Source organism: Zootoca vivipara, chromosome 11 (assembly GCF_963506605.1).
Source record: "Zootoca vivipara chromosome 11, rZooViv1.1, whole genome shotgun sequence".
Classification (NCBI taxonomy): domain Eukaryota; kingdom Metazoa; phylum Chordata; class Lepidosauria; order Squamata; family Lacertidae; genus Zootoca; species Zootoca vivipara.
The window spans coordinates 18,786,251-18,803,588 of NC_083286.1; the positions used below are offsets into that span (position 1 = coordinate 18,786,251).

Sequence of the window (17,338 nt, forward strand, 5' to 3'; positions counted from 1 at the left end):
AGGGGGAAAGTGTTTGATTAAGGACCTGGGGGAGTTGAGCCTTTTGTTCTGAATTTAGGGCTGGTAAGGAAGGGGCCCAGGTGGCGCTGTGGTTAAACCACTGAGCCTAGGGCTTGCTGATCAGAAGGTCGGCGGTTCAAATCCCTGTGACGGAGTGAGCTCCCGTTGCTTGGTCCCAGCTCCTGCTAACCTAGCAGTTCGAAAACACGTAAAAATGCAAGTAGATAAATAGGAACCGCTATAGCGGGAAGGTAAACGGCGTTTCCATGTGCTGCTCTGGTTTGCCAGAAGCGGCTTTGTCATGCTGGCCACATGACCTGGAAGCTATACGCCGGCTCCCTCGGCCAATAATGCGAGATGAGCACGCAACCCCAGAGTCGGTCACGACTGGACCTAATGGTCAGGGGTCCCTTTACCTTTACCTTTAACCAAGAGGAAAAGGGGCAAGGCAGCACAGGGGCGTACCCAGGATCAAAATTAGGGGGGCAAGGGGCGGGGCCAAGGCACGGGAGGGGAGGGGCCACAGTGGGAATGTGGGCGGGGCTACGTGGCCTGCGCCTCCCAGCTGTTCCGAGGAGGTGGCCCCAGGCTCCCGCTCCCCGTGCGCAGCTCCAGAGGCACGCGGGGAGCGTGAGCCTGTGGCTGCCTCCTCCGCGCCTCCCTGGGGCCGCCATGCTGCGCCCCTCAGCCTTTTGCTTCTGGGGGGGGCAACTGCCCCCTGCCCCCCTGCCTACGCCCATGAGGCAGCAGGAAGGTTGTTCTGGTACAGCCAACGCAGCAAAGACAATCAGCCATTTTGTGCTTCCTTCCTGCCCATCTTCCACTTCTTGGTTACTAACAGTGATTCCCCACATTGGGAAGCTAGGCAAACCATACTGCTCTACCTTCACTGACCCTAGTTAGTCTCCCTCCCCCCTTCAGTGGCAAAGGTTGCCACAAAATCGTCTTTCCCCCCATTCTTTCCCCTCTTCTTTTTGTAACTGTGGCTGTGTTGTGGTGCTTGTGTACACATGACTCCCAGAGGCACAACACTCTGGGAAAATGAACATGGCAGCCACAACAGTTTGGAACTTTTTCTGCAGCATACCCACTCTATAAAACACCCTATAAAAAAATAAAATAAAAATCTGTGGAGGGAAAAGACATTGCAGCAACTGCAACTGATAGCCATTGTCATTTGGAGGCCTGTATACACAATGGGTGGCTTCATCTGCACTCCATAATTGTGTCCTAGCAACACCACTGATCCCCCCAAACTGTCAAAGCAGCGAACCTGTCACACTTATCAGGCATAATCAACAAGTTATAAGTATTGAACACTTAATAATAGCTTTAAAACCCATTTTAAGAGTAGTTTATAAATTCACCTGTGAGCTTCACTTGTTGGCAGTGGAAATGAACATTGGCTAGTTTACCTGAAGCCCACACAGCCAGTATACCTCTTGTGTATTTTCTGTTCCTTCAGTGTTCCTGGATGCTGTAAGTGTGTACTGTGATGCTTTCTTTGGTTGCTGCTCAACACTCACTCTACCTCGGATGTTTTTATCACCAACCTCTCTAATCGTTTTCATTGAAAACCGTCATTGATTTTGCCTGCCAAGCTTTTCACCTTGTCAAACATCTGAAGAGTTCTGAGAAGTCTGTTCTTTAAGTATTATTTCCAGATTATTTCCAGATTGTTCTATTTGAAATTTAAAATTAAAATATAGAGTTTTATCACCCCAATTCACTTCATAGCATTGATCATACTCAGAAACGCATCCTTATAAAACAGCCCGAGGAAGGAATTGCGCTCATTTTTTTCATGTTACAAGTACAACCAAGGGGAAATAATAAGGTAATCTCCGAGGAAAAATACGTTATATCTGTGTAGAGCGAGAAATTAAATTAGTAAATCAATCATAAACCTGAGAAGGAGGCTTACTATTAGTGTTCTATGGGGAAATAAAAACTTTGTTGGTAGAATCGTTATCGTAAGCTGCCCAGGGAACTTCATTATTGGGTGGCATATAAATACCATTAATAAATAAATGCTGCTAAGCCAGGTAACAAAATGCTTCACATGGTCAGACACCCCTTCTGAACACAACACCACAGTGCAGCTTGAAACTCGATATTCGGTTGGCTGCAGCTTTATTCAGTTCCCTAATGGGATTAGAAATCCCCTGCCCTGTTTGGGCATTCAGTTTCCATGTGTGATTGGAATGGCATGAGGACAAACTGGCTGACTGCCCTCTCCACCACATCTCCATGCCTATCACCACTAACCTCCATGCAACGGAGGGTGGATTTCTGCAGCAGGGAGCCTGATGTACACATGTAGCCACCCTGCATGGTTGAGAACCCTGACCATGCATGGAATACTGCAATAATGGAGGGACAGTGGTGCCAAGCACATCCACACTCATGTGGGGAAGAAGAGAAGAGTTTGGATTTGATATCCCGCTTTATCACTGCCCGAAGGAGTCTCAAAGCGGCTAACATTCTCCTTTTCCTTCCTCCCCCACAACAAGCACTCTGTGAGGTGAGTGGGGTGAGTGGGAATCTCCACTGGTCTCTTCCCAGTGGGGCTGAGAGACTTCAAAAAAGTGTGACTAGCCCTAGGTCACCCAGCAGCTGCATGTGGGGGAGCGGAGACGGGAACCCGGTTCCCCAGATTAGGAGTCTACCGCTCTTAACCACTACACCAGACTGGCTCTCTGGGAAGCTGAATGCCTGAATAGGGCTTACCTTGATTATGATTCTGCAGCCTTCTTATATGTTGTACCTTAGATCTACTATCTGTTACTGCTTTGGGGCAGGAAGTGAATATAGCAGGTGCAGAATCGCAGTGTCCATTGCCCAAATGCTCAGGAGATCTCCCCCACCTTTGATACCCTTATGAAACAGACTCAGATATTGAAAAGGAATCCGTAGCAATTTAATAGATCTGATCTGATCTGCACCACACATTTAAAACAGATCCAGTGCACATTTAAACCACACGACTTCTCCCAAAGAATCTTGACAACTGTAGTTTAAGGGTGCTGGGAACTTTTCTGTAGTCTCAGGATTCTTTGGGGAAGTCATGTGCTTTTAATTCGCCACCTTTCTTCTCCATATCTGGTACAGTGGAACCTTGGTTTTCAAGCATCTTGGAAGTTGAACAATTTGGCTTTCGAACCCCGAAACCCCGGAAGTAACTGCTTCAGTTTTTGAACAATTTTTGGAAGCCGAATGTGCCACGTGGCTTCCCTATTGAGTTTTCCGGACGTAAATGCTTTTGGAAATGCAGGCTTCAGAAGTTGAACGGTCTTCTGGAATGGATTATGTTCGAAAACTGAAGTTCCACTGTATTGGGAGGGGGTGTTTGAGGTGGGTGCTGTACACATTAAGGAAGTATTCGTGAAAAAAGGAGTCTCTCCAGGATGAAGCGTTAAGAAAAAATTCAAAGGCAATGGATTTTGCATGTGTCTTGACACTTCAGACTCTCTCTGTATCAACTCTTTTATCTTCATTGATATGAATATTAAGAGGATGTGCTACTTTGGCTTTCCATCCCAAGCCATTCCATTCTATTATGTCTGAATCTGAAGGATCGTAATGAATAATGTCTGAATACTATCACAAAGGCTACTGTGTCATTTTTCAGAGGCTGTTTATAAATCCAGTAAAAGCCTTTGCAGCTGATAAAACACACAGCCTAATGGGAGATTGGCATTTGTCTTTCTTGAAAAATGTTTAAACATATGTGATAGTGTGAAGTGCTTATCACTTAAGACAGAACTAATTAATCAACTTAAAGTATTTTTAAAGTCTGCAAATATATATATATAAAGTCTCCAATAAATCACATGAATTCATTTTTATTTTACCTTTTTATAACAGTGTACTAATTTTCATTTATAAAATATTTTGCACGTACATTTTTAAAAATTAACCCTATACGGTATTTTAAAATGGTTTAAGCTTTTAAAAAAGTTTTTACTGTGAAATATAACACGTAAACAAATAGAATGGCAGGATCTAAAATCAATAAAGGAAATGATAATGATATAGCAGATTCAAACCAGAGTTTCAGAATCACGTATTTCAAAAACATTATTATGCTGACTTTTTTTATTTCTTTAAAATATTTTTAGACTGCTGTTCAGCAAAGCTTCATAAACAGCTGTGCTAAGGGTAAAGACCAAATTTATTCTAAGTACTGTTTGCCTTACTATTTAATATATAACTATTTTTAAAGATTATTAGTGAATTATAACAAAAAAATGTTGCACTATAGCAGGCATAGGCAAACTCGGCCCTCCAGATGTTTTGGGACTACAATTCCCATCATCCCTGACCTCTGGTCCTGTTAGCTAGGGATCATGGGAGTTGTAGTCCCAAAACATCTGGAGGGCCGCGTTTGCCTATGCTTGAACTATAGTATATACCTATGATAATTCTCAACTACTACAAAGTATAATGGTACATATTTTAAGGACAGCTTTTCAAAATAGAGAGCTCTTGTAATAATTTGTTCCTTTAATCTACAATGGCTGTTGTTTTCAGGTGCAGCTGAGATCTAGCCTTTCAAGTCAGTATGTAATTCGTACCCAGCCTACAAATGCATGCCTGTCAACACTTGAATGTGCAGCTATTTCCCTGGCCATCATGGAGAAGAATGATGGTATTAAAGAAGTAGGTAATTTTACTCTGTTAATGGAATAATAGGGTGAGAACAAGGTTATTTCACAAGGCTATTTCACAAACAGGGCTGTATTTATTGGCCAAGGACCATATACTGTACTGTGCATATTTATAGTTGCAATTTGTTAACTTCAGTGATTTAACAGAGGGAAGAAGTTCTCATAAGCATTTTGCACTTCCTTGCATGCCATACATCAACACCAGTCAAAATTAGCTACTGCTTTTGGGATACTTCATTCCATACATTTAACTGTGCTCTTAAGTAAAGTTGCAACCATAATCCCATTTACCTGGGAGTAATGCCAGTTGAATTCAGTAGGGCTTACTTTGAAGTAGACATAGTTAGGATTTCGGTGCAAATTACATCTTTTTTAAACAAGATGTTTTTAAAAGTCAGCAAAAATATAGGTTCTAAAGTGAATCACAGACATATGTATAGCACCAAATTTAGACCCTTTGTTCTTTGTTCTTCTGACATTGGCTATTTAGAAAAGCAGAATAAAGGTTGTTAGATTGAAAAGTGTGCCACTCCTCTTTCCCCTCCGAGGTTACATAACTCTCCTTTTCTTATATTTCATAACGTTTCATGCTGAACCAAAGGTTGTTGAAGTCAGGCTAAGCAATTATCTTCTTTCATGGTAATGAAATACATAAATGTTTATAAATAGGTTAAACAGTTACTCTGTGGTCCAAAGGCATCTGTGGTGAACTCCAAAGAATAATAAGTCACTGCCAATCCAATTTCAACCAAGCAATTAATAACAATCATTCCTGCATGAGATACTCTGCAAAGATGACCTGAACAACCTTTGAAGTGAGCTTGAAGATTAAAATATATTTGTAAACTCATCCCAATGACTTGAAGCATTCTTCTAGCCTCAGCGTATGACCCACTGGGTTATTTCAATCTACTAATCAGCTTAAAACTGTCAGATGTCATTATCAGAATTGGGAAGATGACAGCTCTGGAGTTTTAAGTTTATTCTACTGGGTCAAAGAACCGGCAATAAGACATTAGCCTTTGCTGTGCAAGTGGATCTCATGGGTCTGTGATGGAAGACTCTGTCAAGATTCTAAAATGTCTCCAATGCACTTTGATAACCAACGCTGGAAACGCTACATGATTGTTAGCACTCCTAATGAGAATCCTAAGAACCAGTACTATAATGACTGTTTCTCATTGTGGGTTTTCAGAATAAATAGGCTTTGGGACAGGGCTTGGGAACCTTGACCCTCCATCTCCCATCAGCATCCATCACCATGGCCAGGGATAGGGAGAGCTTTCACCCAGCATCATTTTGTCAGCCACCACGCCTACCTGCCCTACACCTGACAGGTAAAGGTGTGACTCAGTTGCAAGTGGGGTTTACAGGCATTATCAATCACCGGATTGTCAGGCGTGGGGCAGAGGAAGCTACAGCTTGGCTGGGATGCCTGCAAAGCCTTGTACTTCTGCAGGTATAAAGCGTTGCTCCTTGGCCTGCATGGCTTGATTTCAAACCATGCTGGCAAGGGGAAATGGCTCACCTGGTCATATTGTGATGTCAAGTGACTGACAAACCTGACCCGTAGGTGGTGAGGGAGATGAGGATCTGTGCCCCAGATCCAGCTCCTCACTCCTGGTCTTTAAATGAGTTTATGGCATTCACAGCGATGGATACCCAATCTTAGGTAACCTGCCAGGTTTCTGTTTCAAGCTATTGAGGTTTGTAGCCAATTTTTGCTGAATTGTTAATGGGCATTGGCTGTTTCATACCTATCTGAATTGCGTTTAGCAATGAAAAACATATTGTTAGTGAACCTCCCTGTGTTTTGGTGTTTCTTTACTCCCAGTTTTATGGAATCAAATCTATCCCGTGAGTATTTGGAATATGAAGTTGTACTAAATAGTAGCACATTCAGAGTTAGAGAGTGGGTGGCGCTGTGGTCTAAACAACTGAGCCTCTTGGGCTTGCTGATTGGAAGGTCGATGGTTTGAATCTGCACAACAGGGTGAGATCTGTCCCACTGTGTCCCAGCTTCTGCCAACCTAGCAGTTCAAAAGCATACCAGTGCAAGTAGATAAGTAAGTACTGCTGTGGCGGAAAGGTAAATGGCGTTTCCATGCGCCCTGACACTTATCACAGTGTCCTGTTGCACCAGAAGCGGTTTAGTCATGCTGGCCACATGACCCTGAAAGCTGTCTGTGAATTAATGCCGACTTTCTCGCCCTAAAAGAGAGATTAACACTGCACTCCATAGTTGACTTTGATTGGACTTAACCGTCCAGGGGTCCTTTACCTTTACATTCAGGATTGATAAAGTTGCATGCAATTCAAAACTCTGCCTACCCTTCTTGTATTTTAGCCTTTGCAAGAAAAAATGTAGTTTTCTGTTGTGTTCCCTCCCTGCCTCCACCTTCCCACTTTTACCTAGCACCAACACAGTAGAGCCAAAATTAGGAACACCAAGAAATATGTCCAGGAAGCTTAGAGCACGACAACAACAAAAAGCATTGTATTAAGACCTGCAACTACTTTAAACAATGTGCTTGGAATTCTTCTGATCATTTTTATATCAAGCACACATTTCAGTATATTAAATATTTCATCTCGACATGTGATAAAATCCAGCCTGCAAGCTTGAGCATAGTTCAGTAGAAGCTCCCTTTGAAATCAGTGTGAGTTCCAGTGTGCTCAGGAGTGGGATATCAGTCATTTACTTGGTGCAATGACAAGCCTATGTGAACTCAAGATGAAATAATATCTGAAACCTATCTATAAAAGCTTTTTTCTTTCTCCATCTGTCTCCTTTATTCCAGACTGTCCTCCGTCCTCTTCAAGCCCTGTGCTCTTTCCAGCTTCAACACGGCGCCCAAGTTCATCACAGCAAGGAGCACCTTCTTAAAAATGGTTTATATGACAAGCCCATGCCAAAAAACAAACGCAAGCTCAGAAGAATGGAGCTCTTAGTGAATAATGTTAAAATTTAGCAATGTCATGTAGAATTAGATTTATTTTTTTTAAAAAAAGAAAGAATCCTTTAAAATAATGAAGTGGAGTTTGATAAGGATTTAATCCAGACAATCATCTCTTTTGATAATGGACAAAGTTCAGGTGGCAACTTGCCAATGAGTTCAAACATTATAATAATAATGAAAAGCAGAATGCCTGGACCATCAGGGAATAAACAAGAGATATCCGTCCCCCATACTCTCACCCCTGTTTATCAGTCTGTGATCTTTAGTATGACTTCTTAAAAAAAAATTATGGGAGGCTTTTGGCATCACTGCACAAGGAACATAATTTTTTACAAGGCAGCGGTTAGAAGAGAAATTTCCAGTATGGGGATTTTGATTTTCATCAGCAGTGGGAATGAAATAATAATTTTAACATTTTTTCCGTTTAATTTCTTGTTCTGATTAAACAATATATCATATAAACCTTTATGTCCAGTTCACATTGCGGGATGTTGGTAAGAACACACTAGCAAATGTGATCATTGGAGATCAAGTTATTTTGTCCTGTCACTCATGAGAGCAATTACACACTGCAGTACACTTGTATGTGATTAGCATGTACATTGTCAAGAGAGAACTCATCTCCGAAACATGCAGTGGATGTGAGCTAGGAAGCTGCAGCCAATTATAGATCATGATTAGGGAGGAGAGAGCTTAACCATGATCAGGCAACACACTAAGCCAGTGATGGCCAAACGTGGCCCTCCAGCTGTTTGGGGACTACAATTCCCACCATCCCTGACCACTGGTCCTGTTAGCTAGGGATGATGGGAGTTGTAGTCCCAAAACAGCTAGAGCGCCAAATTTGGCCATCACTGCACTAAGCCAAATCCTGGTTTAGCTGCCGCACTAAGCTAGAAGGGAACAGGGAGCAGCAAAGCAGGTGCAAACCTCACTCCAGGAGCCTGCATGCTTCTGCAGTCCTGATCAGCCATAGCTTGGCTTTCTGTGAGTTGCAAACTGTGTTTCCCACAACCTGGCCACATGTAATCCATGCTTGAAGAACCTCACAATGGGATTGCTACAATGCACTTTACATGAGCTACCATTGAAGACAATCTGATAGCCTCACCTCATGCAAAACACAGCTAATGCAAAACAGCCTAGCTGTTGAGCAAGTCAGCTAGATGGGACCAGGAGGCACTGATCCTTAAAGCTCTTCACTGCCCAACTTTGACCTACCAGGAAAATTTAGGACATAGATACATAAAAAAAGCTGAAGGAGCATCTCCCCAATATCTGCTAGCCTGTGTTCTTAGTTTGAAAAGGTAAACCACCGTGAGGTGCAAATATATGTATAAACAACCTTCACATATACAAGGAGATTCAAAAATGTGTGCAAAATCTCATGCTCGAAGTCATAAAAGTCCTGTATAACGTGCAATAATCAAGTCCGACAATAAAGTGTTATGATGTATCATGCGTTCTTATCTCTTCCCATATGTTCTTATCTCATCTGACGGGTGGCCAGCTTCTCCGTTTCACAGGAATGGTTTCCTCAGGGGGCGGACTCTTTCAAAGGTTCATGTGTGAAGGCTTAACAAGACTGCCAAAGCTCACAATTCTCAAAGATTGGTCAAGAAGCTGAGATAAGAACATATGGGAAGAGATAAGAACGCATGATACATCATAGCACTTTATTGTCGGACACATATATTTGCACCTCACGGTGGTTTACCTTTTCATTGTTTTGCCAACATCACCGTGTTGTCTGTTGTAGCTGCTACTCTGTGTTCTTAGTTTGACAGATAAGGCCCTCTTCATGATCCCACTGGTTGATATGGCCTGGGGGTGTGTGTGTCTGAGATAGGGACTTCACAGTGGTGGCACCCTGACTGCGGAATTCCCAGGGAAGTGCAGTTGCACCTCACAATGTTAATATTCAGATGTCGATTAAAAACCAATTCATCTGTGCATTTGGGCAACAAACTCTCTGGGATTCCTCAGTTTTGTTATTAATACCAATTTTTAATATCGTTTTTTAAGGATTGTAATTTTTAGTTAATTATTAATTATTGACTGTGTTTCTTACGTTGTGCACTGCCCCAAGCTCCTTTAGAAAGAAAGGTGGTATATAAGTGTAAATAAATAATAATAATAATAATAATAATAATAATAATAATAATAATAGGTGGTATCTGACAAAGTAGTTCCATTAATGCAAGGACTTTGGGCTCCACAAAGGAACTGTGCCTCACGTCTTTCTTGCACCCCACATGCGCCACCTAGATGCATTCTGGGGGTTCCCCTCAACCCTCCAGAGCACATTTGGGGGAGGGTATGTAGGGAGAGAAAGAGGAAGTTCAGTTGCACAAATGTAAATCCTTGTGCTGACGGATAGGGCTGTCTTACCCATAGGCGCTAGGGGTGTGAGGCACCCAGGCGCCGGGCTCACAGGGGCGCCAGGCTGAGAGTCCGGGGCCCAAGAGTTGAGTCTGGGGAAAAGCCCGCCCGTCGGTTGGAGCACCGCGACGGGCTCTTCTGCTGCTGGCGGCTCTGTGCCGCGAGTTCAGGGGCGACCAAGCCACCGAGATGCTGAGGCAGCCAGCCGGCTCCACCCTCCTGCACGCCCGGGACTGGGAAATCGGGGGGGGGGGCTGCACCGGGCGGATGTTTGCACCCTGGTGCCACATCTGCTTAAGACAGCCCTGCTGATGGAACTACTTGGTTGGAAACCACCCAATACTTTTTAGTCATGTGTCAGGAATTGACATTTTATAGCAATGTTACTATTGTAACACAGAATGAATATGTGGTAGAAGCTGAAGAAGAATGTCCTGAATCAATAATGTATGGTTAACTGTATTTTGTCTAGATGAAAGAAATTAAATCAATACTGCTGAAAATATGGGTTGCAAGGAAGCACTGTTAATGCCGACATAGAACATTCTTACTGTAGATGTATCCTGGCTGCAGCAGTTGTTCCTGTGAAAGCAGCAGCAATTAATTGAGCTTTGTAGCCAACACTTTCCCTTTTAATGGAGGATGCACTCACTTCCTTTGATTAATTTTTCCTTGCTTCAGACTCATCAACATAGTAGTATTTTCTTCTGTACCAAAAAATATTTTCCCCTCTTCAAGTTCTGAAGAAGAGAGGAAAATCGAATACCCTAGATTCACAATTAAAAATGTCTTCGTATTATTAGTCAAATAACCCCTTCCATTTATAATACCACAGTGTGAATTTTTATTAAATGTGGATTAATGTTTCATGTATATGAAAGAGGTCTGTTTTTGGCACCCTTTGCAAGTCTTCTTAATACTTTAGTATGTTTTTACTCCTTTGGAACCACTCAAAAGAATGCTTTGTATAATGAGATCATTTGGAATCTCAATCTTCTAATTTTGTTGAGGGTTTTGTACATTTAGAAGTGGTGCTGTTCCTGTTTGCCACATAGAATGTAGCTGGATCAGCTTTGTTCTTTGTCTCTGTTCAGGGAAGCTTTTAATGTGTGACATTTTAATGTATTTTTAATCTTTGTTGGAAGCCGCCCAGAGTGGCTGGGGAAACCCAGCCAGATGGGCGGGGTACAAACAATAAATTATTATTATTATTATTACTGTTGTTGTTGTTTCTCCTCTAATAATTAGTTCTATTAACTTCGTCTTATATCCATGTTTATTAGAAGTATAGCTCACTGGTTGCTACTATTTTCAGGAAATGTTGAACTGCTTTTCAGTTTATAAGTTACTAGCAGCCTTATACACAGCTTGGTTGGGAAATTCTAAGAAACAAAAAATAAATAAAAAATGAGTGCAGTTGTGAAATAAGTGGTCAAAATTGGTGCAGTTTTGAAAGGTTCCTTCCTCCATCTTGATTCAAAATGGCATCCAGTTGTAGCCAAATATAGACAGAGTTACTGCTCAGTGCACAAAAGGCTCCTTCCAGTCACTGATGGAACTCTGATCCAATTGAGAATCCTGCTAGAGGAGGGATAAGGAGCCTGATTCAAATTGGGTGCTTGCTGTAGCTCTCTGGGGAACTCTTAAAATGGCTGAACACATGCCAAAATGGCCAAAATGACTGGAAGAATCAGAAATCAGGAAGACCAAAATTTTAATAAGTTATAAATTATCCCCATTCCTTATCTTAAAGACCATTGTAAATCGTTAAAATCATTAGTAGGGTTGGAATATCACTTGTAGTTTAAGGGTGAATTCTGGACACAATGGAGATGTAAAAGATTTGGATCATCATAAAAGATGCAGGAAGAAATGATTAATAATAAGACCCACAAAGGGGAGGATGGAAGTGCAGGAGATTCCTAGGAATCTTGTTTTTATGATCTATGTTCAATATTTGACTGTAAAATTTTGATCTGAAAAACCAAATAAATTTAAATAAAATAAAATTATTGAACACACATAACACACAGCTTAAACAGATGTAGGTCTATCAAGATTAGTGACACAGTGTGTTTTATGGTTGATTGCATTGTCTTCATTATTTACAGAAGAGCTTTTGTTCCTTGAGGAGTCAGGCTAAATGGACATCTGGGAGACCTGTATAAGCCTTCCACTTCCTGTAACAGCCTTCCTGGGCATACATGGGAAGGGAGAAGTAATCCAGGCTCTTGTTTCATATGTAGCAGGGATCATATCCATTGTCTGTCCAAATGTATTAAGCCAGGCATCCCCAAACTGCGGCCCTCCAGATGTTTTGGCCTACAACTCCCATGATCCCTAGCTAACAGGACCAGTGGTCGGGGAAGATGGGAATTGTAGTCCAAAACATCTGGAGGGTCGAAGTTTGGCGATGCCTGTATTAAGCAATTTATTTGTCATACAAGTTGGTCTTCAGTTTTGCAATATCTTCTTTTAGTACTTTGGTTTCTTTCTATTCAATTTGTTGATGACTGTTCCCCATTTGTTAAGAGAAAAACACTTCAATCTGGCACTTGTCTTATTTTAATTTATCTCTTTAGTATTTTTTATTCAGAAATTGCATTGAAAGAAAGCATCACAAAAGTCTGGACTTTTTACTGATGGAACAGTTTTAGGGTTTGTGGTATAAGTTTTCTGAGCAAGGATTGAGCTCTAACTTCACTTTTCCCTCTGTTCCTCATTACTGTTAATTATCCAAATGAGAGAACTTACAATGAATTAATGTTGCATTTGAATACTTGAGTAATTTCCTGATGTTTCTTTTCTGTATTCCATAGATGAGTTTTGTTATTGCGAGTACAAATTACATGAACCTTTTGTCAAATGTGAAGGCTCGGTGTGTTTCTTTAAAATGTTCAGAAGTTGCAATCAAAGAACTGCCTACTTGCAAGTTATTTTAAGGAGACAAACTTTTTTTTTAAAAAAAATGCATTGATAGAAAACAAACTAAAAATTGACCTTCAAGCAAGTCTCATTGTATTTTGTGGGACTGCTAAGTGGACATCCATACAGTTGCACTAGCATGAATGTGATTTGTGATTAAGCCTACTCCAGAACAACAGTGTGGCTTTGTCGTTCGCCGTTCTGGGGAAGCTGTGTGGATTTGTTGCCTCTGTACTTGCAACAAGTGAACTCAGTTGTTCCTCTCTCTACCTCCTAGGCCAGTTTTGAGGATAGAACAGATTACGTCGTACCTTGGAAGCCGAACTTCAAAAACGTTCGGAAACCAAAGTGCGGCTTCTGAATGGGTGCAGAAAGCTCCTGATTGGCCAGTCGGAAGCCCCATCAAATGCTCAGCTTCCAAAAATAGTTTGCAGACCGGAACACTCACTTTCGGGTTTGCGGCATTCGGGAGCCAAAACATTCAAGTACTAAGCTGTTCGGAAACCAAGGTACGACTGTATTACCAGCTATATCACCTGGACATCTTTAGCAGAAAGACATGGTACTGGTGTGTGGGTGGGTGTTTTAAGGAATTAAAGAACCTTTTAATGAGGGTGAAAGAGGAGAACGCAAAATTTGGTCTGAAGCTCAACATCAAAAAAACCAAGATCATGGCCACTGGTCCCATCACCTCCTGGCAAATAGAAGGGTAAGAAATGGAGGCAGTGAGAGATTTTACTTTCTTGGGCTCCTTGATCACTGCAGATGGTGACAGCAGTCACAAAATTAAAAGACGCCTGCTTCTTGGGAGAAAAGCAATGACAAACCTAGACAGCATCTTAAAAAGCAGAGACATCACCTTGCCGACAAAGGTCCGTATAGTTAAAGCTATGGTTTTCCCAGTAGTGATGTATGGAAGTGAGAGTTGGACCATAAAGAAGGCTGATCGCCGAAGAATTGATGCTTTTGAATTATGGTGCTGGAGGAGACTCTTGAGAGTCCCATGGACTGCAAGAAGATCAAACTTATCCATTCTGAAGGAAATCAGCCCTGAGTGCTCACTGGAAGGACAGATCGTGAAGCTGAGGCTCCAATACTTTGGCCACCTCATGAGAAGAGAAGACTCCCTGGAAAAGACCCTGATGTTGGGAAAGATTGAGGGCACAAGGAGAAGGGGACGACAGAAGACGAGATGGTTGGACAGTGTTCTCGAAGCTACGAACATGAGTTTGACCAAACTGCGGGAGGCAGTGGAAGACAGGAGTGCCTGGCGTGCTATGGTCCATGGGGTCACGAAGAGTCAGACACGACTAAACGACTAAACAACAACAACAACAACAATTATTCATTTTATACGCTGTGGAATCCATTGGAGAATCTTTAGCAGCAGTTAACAAGAAGCGATTATCTGTCATTGAATAATCTGCACCTATCCTGTAGCAAGTTACTCTTGGATACAAATGTGGTCTGATCAAAATCTCCATGTGCCCAAGCCCACCTTTTAAAATCCTGCTATATGTACCCATATAGTCATTGTCTTGGCATTTAAATCAGATGTGATAAAATTTCACTGAACTACAACTCCCATTAGCCCCTGTAAGCATGGGAGTTATAGTTCAGCAGCTACTGGAAGGCCAAAGGTTCCCATGCCTGATTTAAGTATTCAGCTCCATTCTGTTAAGGACCTCACTGAAATCAACGTGCCTTTTAGCAGAGCAATTGGGTCCCCAGCATTTTAGAAGAATTTTTTTTTATTATTTTCTTTCATGCAAACTGCTGCTTCGGATATGTGCAGGTATTAGACATGCATAAATACCTCATCCATGGTGTGTGTTGGTGGTGGTGGGGTTTAAATGGAAGAAAATAAATGTTCATTTCTTAACTCTGTGCTCAGTTCAGGAGGCAAAAGAAAATATGTTGACAGAGTATAACGGCAGAGCGGTTCCCGTTACGTTGGTGATTTCTACATGAAAATACCTAATACATAATTTAGAGAAGGCAGAAGCAAGTGCCTGGGTGGCCAATGACTCCAATGAGAAAATCATGTTGGAACCAAAACATGCTATGTAAAATGCATGATAAGACTTAGTGCTCAATTTTAAATTTTAATTGGCTTTGGTCGCATGAGGCAGGCCGACGTACAGTTAAGGTGAATTCCCAAACAGCTTTTTGACATGCTAGCTATTAGAAGTGTTGTAAGTAGTCCATGGTAATAAAGAAAAAAGAAAAAAAGAGGTGAGTGGGGGAGAATCCAAGAAAGATGCATTAGTTAACCTGAAGTGATACCAAGTGGTTGCTTGACATGAATAACAAGCCTTAATTTATAACATTAAGGCTATAGTGTGCAAATTTGGAGTCAGTGCTATTGAAACAAGTTTTTAAAATCTCCTTTTCAAGTAGAGATATTAAGAATTTAAAGCTGCATGCATTTTTCTGAAGACCTGGAATTGATGGCACTGCCATCAGTATTGTTGGTAGAAAGCTGTGGCTTTCAAATTTTCTGCCTTCAAAGAACCCTTTCCACACCAGCCAGTCTCCCAAGGAACCCCTTTGCATCTGCCAACAAGCCCAAGTATTGCACAGAATTTTAATGTATGTTCCACTTCACAGAAGACAGTGCCCAAGTAACATCACCCTGTGCTCCATATGCATGGAATGGTAGAATGCTGAGGAAAAATAGAAAAAATGTGTTAACCCAGTCCAAAGTGGCGTGCCTCACAAATTGCCTGAATTTGGACGGTACAGTAGTACCTCGTTTTGAGTCCACCCCGTTTAGTGTCCATTTCGTGGAACATCTGCGGCAAACTTGGAAGTACCGGAACAGGTTATTTCCGGGTTTGCTGCTTGTGCATGCGCAGTAGCGCTAAGTCTCGCAATGCACAGAAGCGCAAAACCACTTGCATGCGTAGATCCACGTTTTGTTGAGCGTCCCTTTTGTCGAGCGTCCAGGGCTCCAGAACGGATCCTGGACTCAAAACAAGGTACCACTGTACTTACTAACAACTTGTCTCCAGCAAATACTACAGGTGTAAATTCAGCCTGAGTATACCCAGAAGCACACCCAACCCTTTAATTACATGTTACAGGGATAGATCCGTCGTTCAAAGAACTGTGTCTGCTGTTACTCACAGATGAACCTCAAAGAAGCTTCTGAAGGACCCAAGATTTGGCTGCTATGCTGCTTGGAAACAACAGGCATTTGAGATTGAACTGAAACATCAGACTGGCTTCATGTTTGCAAGGAAATGTGCCAAAGAAACCTTAGCACACTTTTAAAATTTAGAGCAGAATCTTTGTGTCTTTAGCCTAAAGAATATGAATAATATAGTATGTACAGCTTGTCTTAAATGCTTGTGGTGCCTTATCTCAAAATCCTTAGAACAACTTGGCAACTACTTCGAGACTAAAACTTAAAGATAATGGTTTGTCTGATCCAGTGAGTTTATGATGGAGTTGAAATACGAAATATACTCGCCTCGTGCTCTTAAGCACAGCGGACCAGCTATAAAACTGCTTAAAATATTCTTTCTACTTCCAATGTTCAGAGGTGAACGTGGATATATACTGCATGCAAGGGGGAGGTATCAGCAGTCTGAGGGAAAGGAAAAAGAATGGAGTATCCTGGAAGGAACACTTCACCCCACAACCTTCCGTTGCAAGTCCTACTTGTTCGAATACAAGTGTCTCTGTATCAAGAGAATTCTCAGCATGAATATATCTGATGAACAAATAGATTGACCACTTGTAGTGTGTGCCCCCCCCAAAAAAATTATGGCATTAAGGCATCTTTTACTCCTGATAATTGTTTCTTCCACAGGCTATAGAGACAAAATTAGTAGTTCCCAGATTCCTTCAAGATGCGGGGGTTTCCCAGTTCTGTCTTGCCAGGATCCATGGTATTGGTCAGTGAGCAATACTGAAAACTGCCACAAGCCAGGCTTTATCATAAACTTAAGCTTGATAATTGCAAGGGACCCTGAGGGTCATGTAGTCCAACCCCTTGCAATGCAGGAATCTTTCATCTTGAACCCATGACCCTGAGATTAAGAGTCTCATACTCTACCAACCAAGCTAGGTCCTAGCTCTGAAAGTGTTCTGAAATTTTATTTTACTCACCAAAGCAAGGGTGATTGTTCCTAACTCAAGAAAGAAAGTACATTAATGTATTTTCTTACACCGCAATAACATGCAGCTTCGGACATCTAGCATACTCTCACCACTGCCCTGCTGCAAATATCATTATGAAGGTTGCTGTGCTTAGCAACTCTGTAGCTCGAGGATTTGGGCTTCCGATGTCTGCTGCTGCCTCTTTTTTCATTACTGGTAGTTATTTTAGCCACAGCTTACAGCTGTGGGTTAGGCCCAGGAGTATTTAAGCAGAAGCACTGTCCATGTAGCATT

The 17,338-nt window shown here is 41.8% G+C and overlaps 1 protein-coding gene across 1 annotated transcript in view; it reads left to right on the plus strand.

The window, feature by feature from the left end:
• Positions 1 to 14,183, plus strand: part of DTWD2 (DTW domain containing 2) — a 90,867-nt gene extending 76,684 nt beyond the window's left edge. The window contains exons 5-6 of the mRNA XM_035099884.2: positions 4,534 to 4,662; positions 7,472 to 14,183. Of these exons, the coding sequence (XP_034955775.2) occupies positions 4,534 to 4,662; positions 7,472 to 7,642 (300 nt within the window). The 3' untranslated portion in view covers positions 7,643 to 14,183. The remainder of the gene's footprint in view (positions 1 to 4,533; positions 4,663 to 7,471) is intronic.
• The last annotated feature ends 3,155 nt before the right edge of the window (positions 14,184 to 17,338 follow it).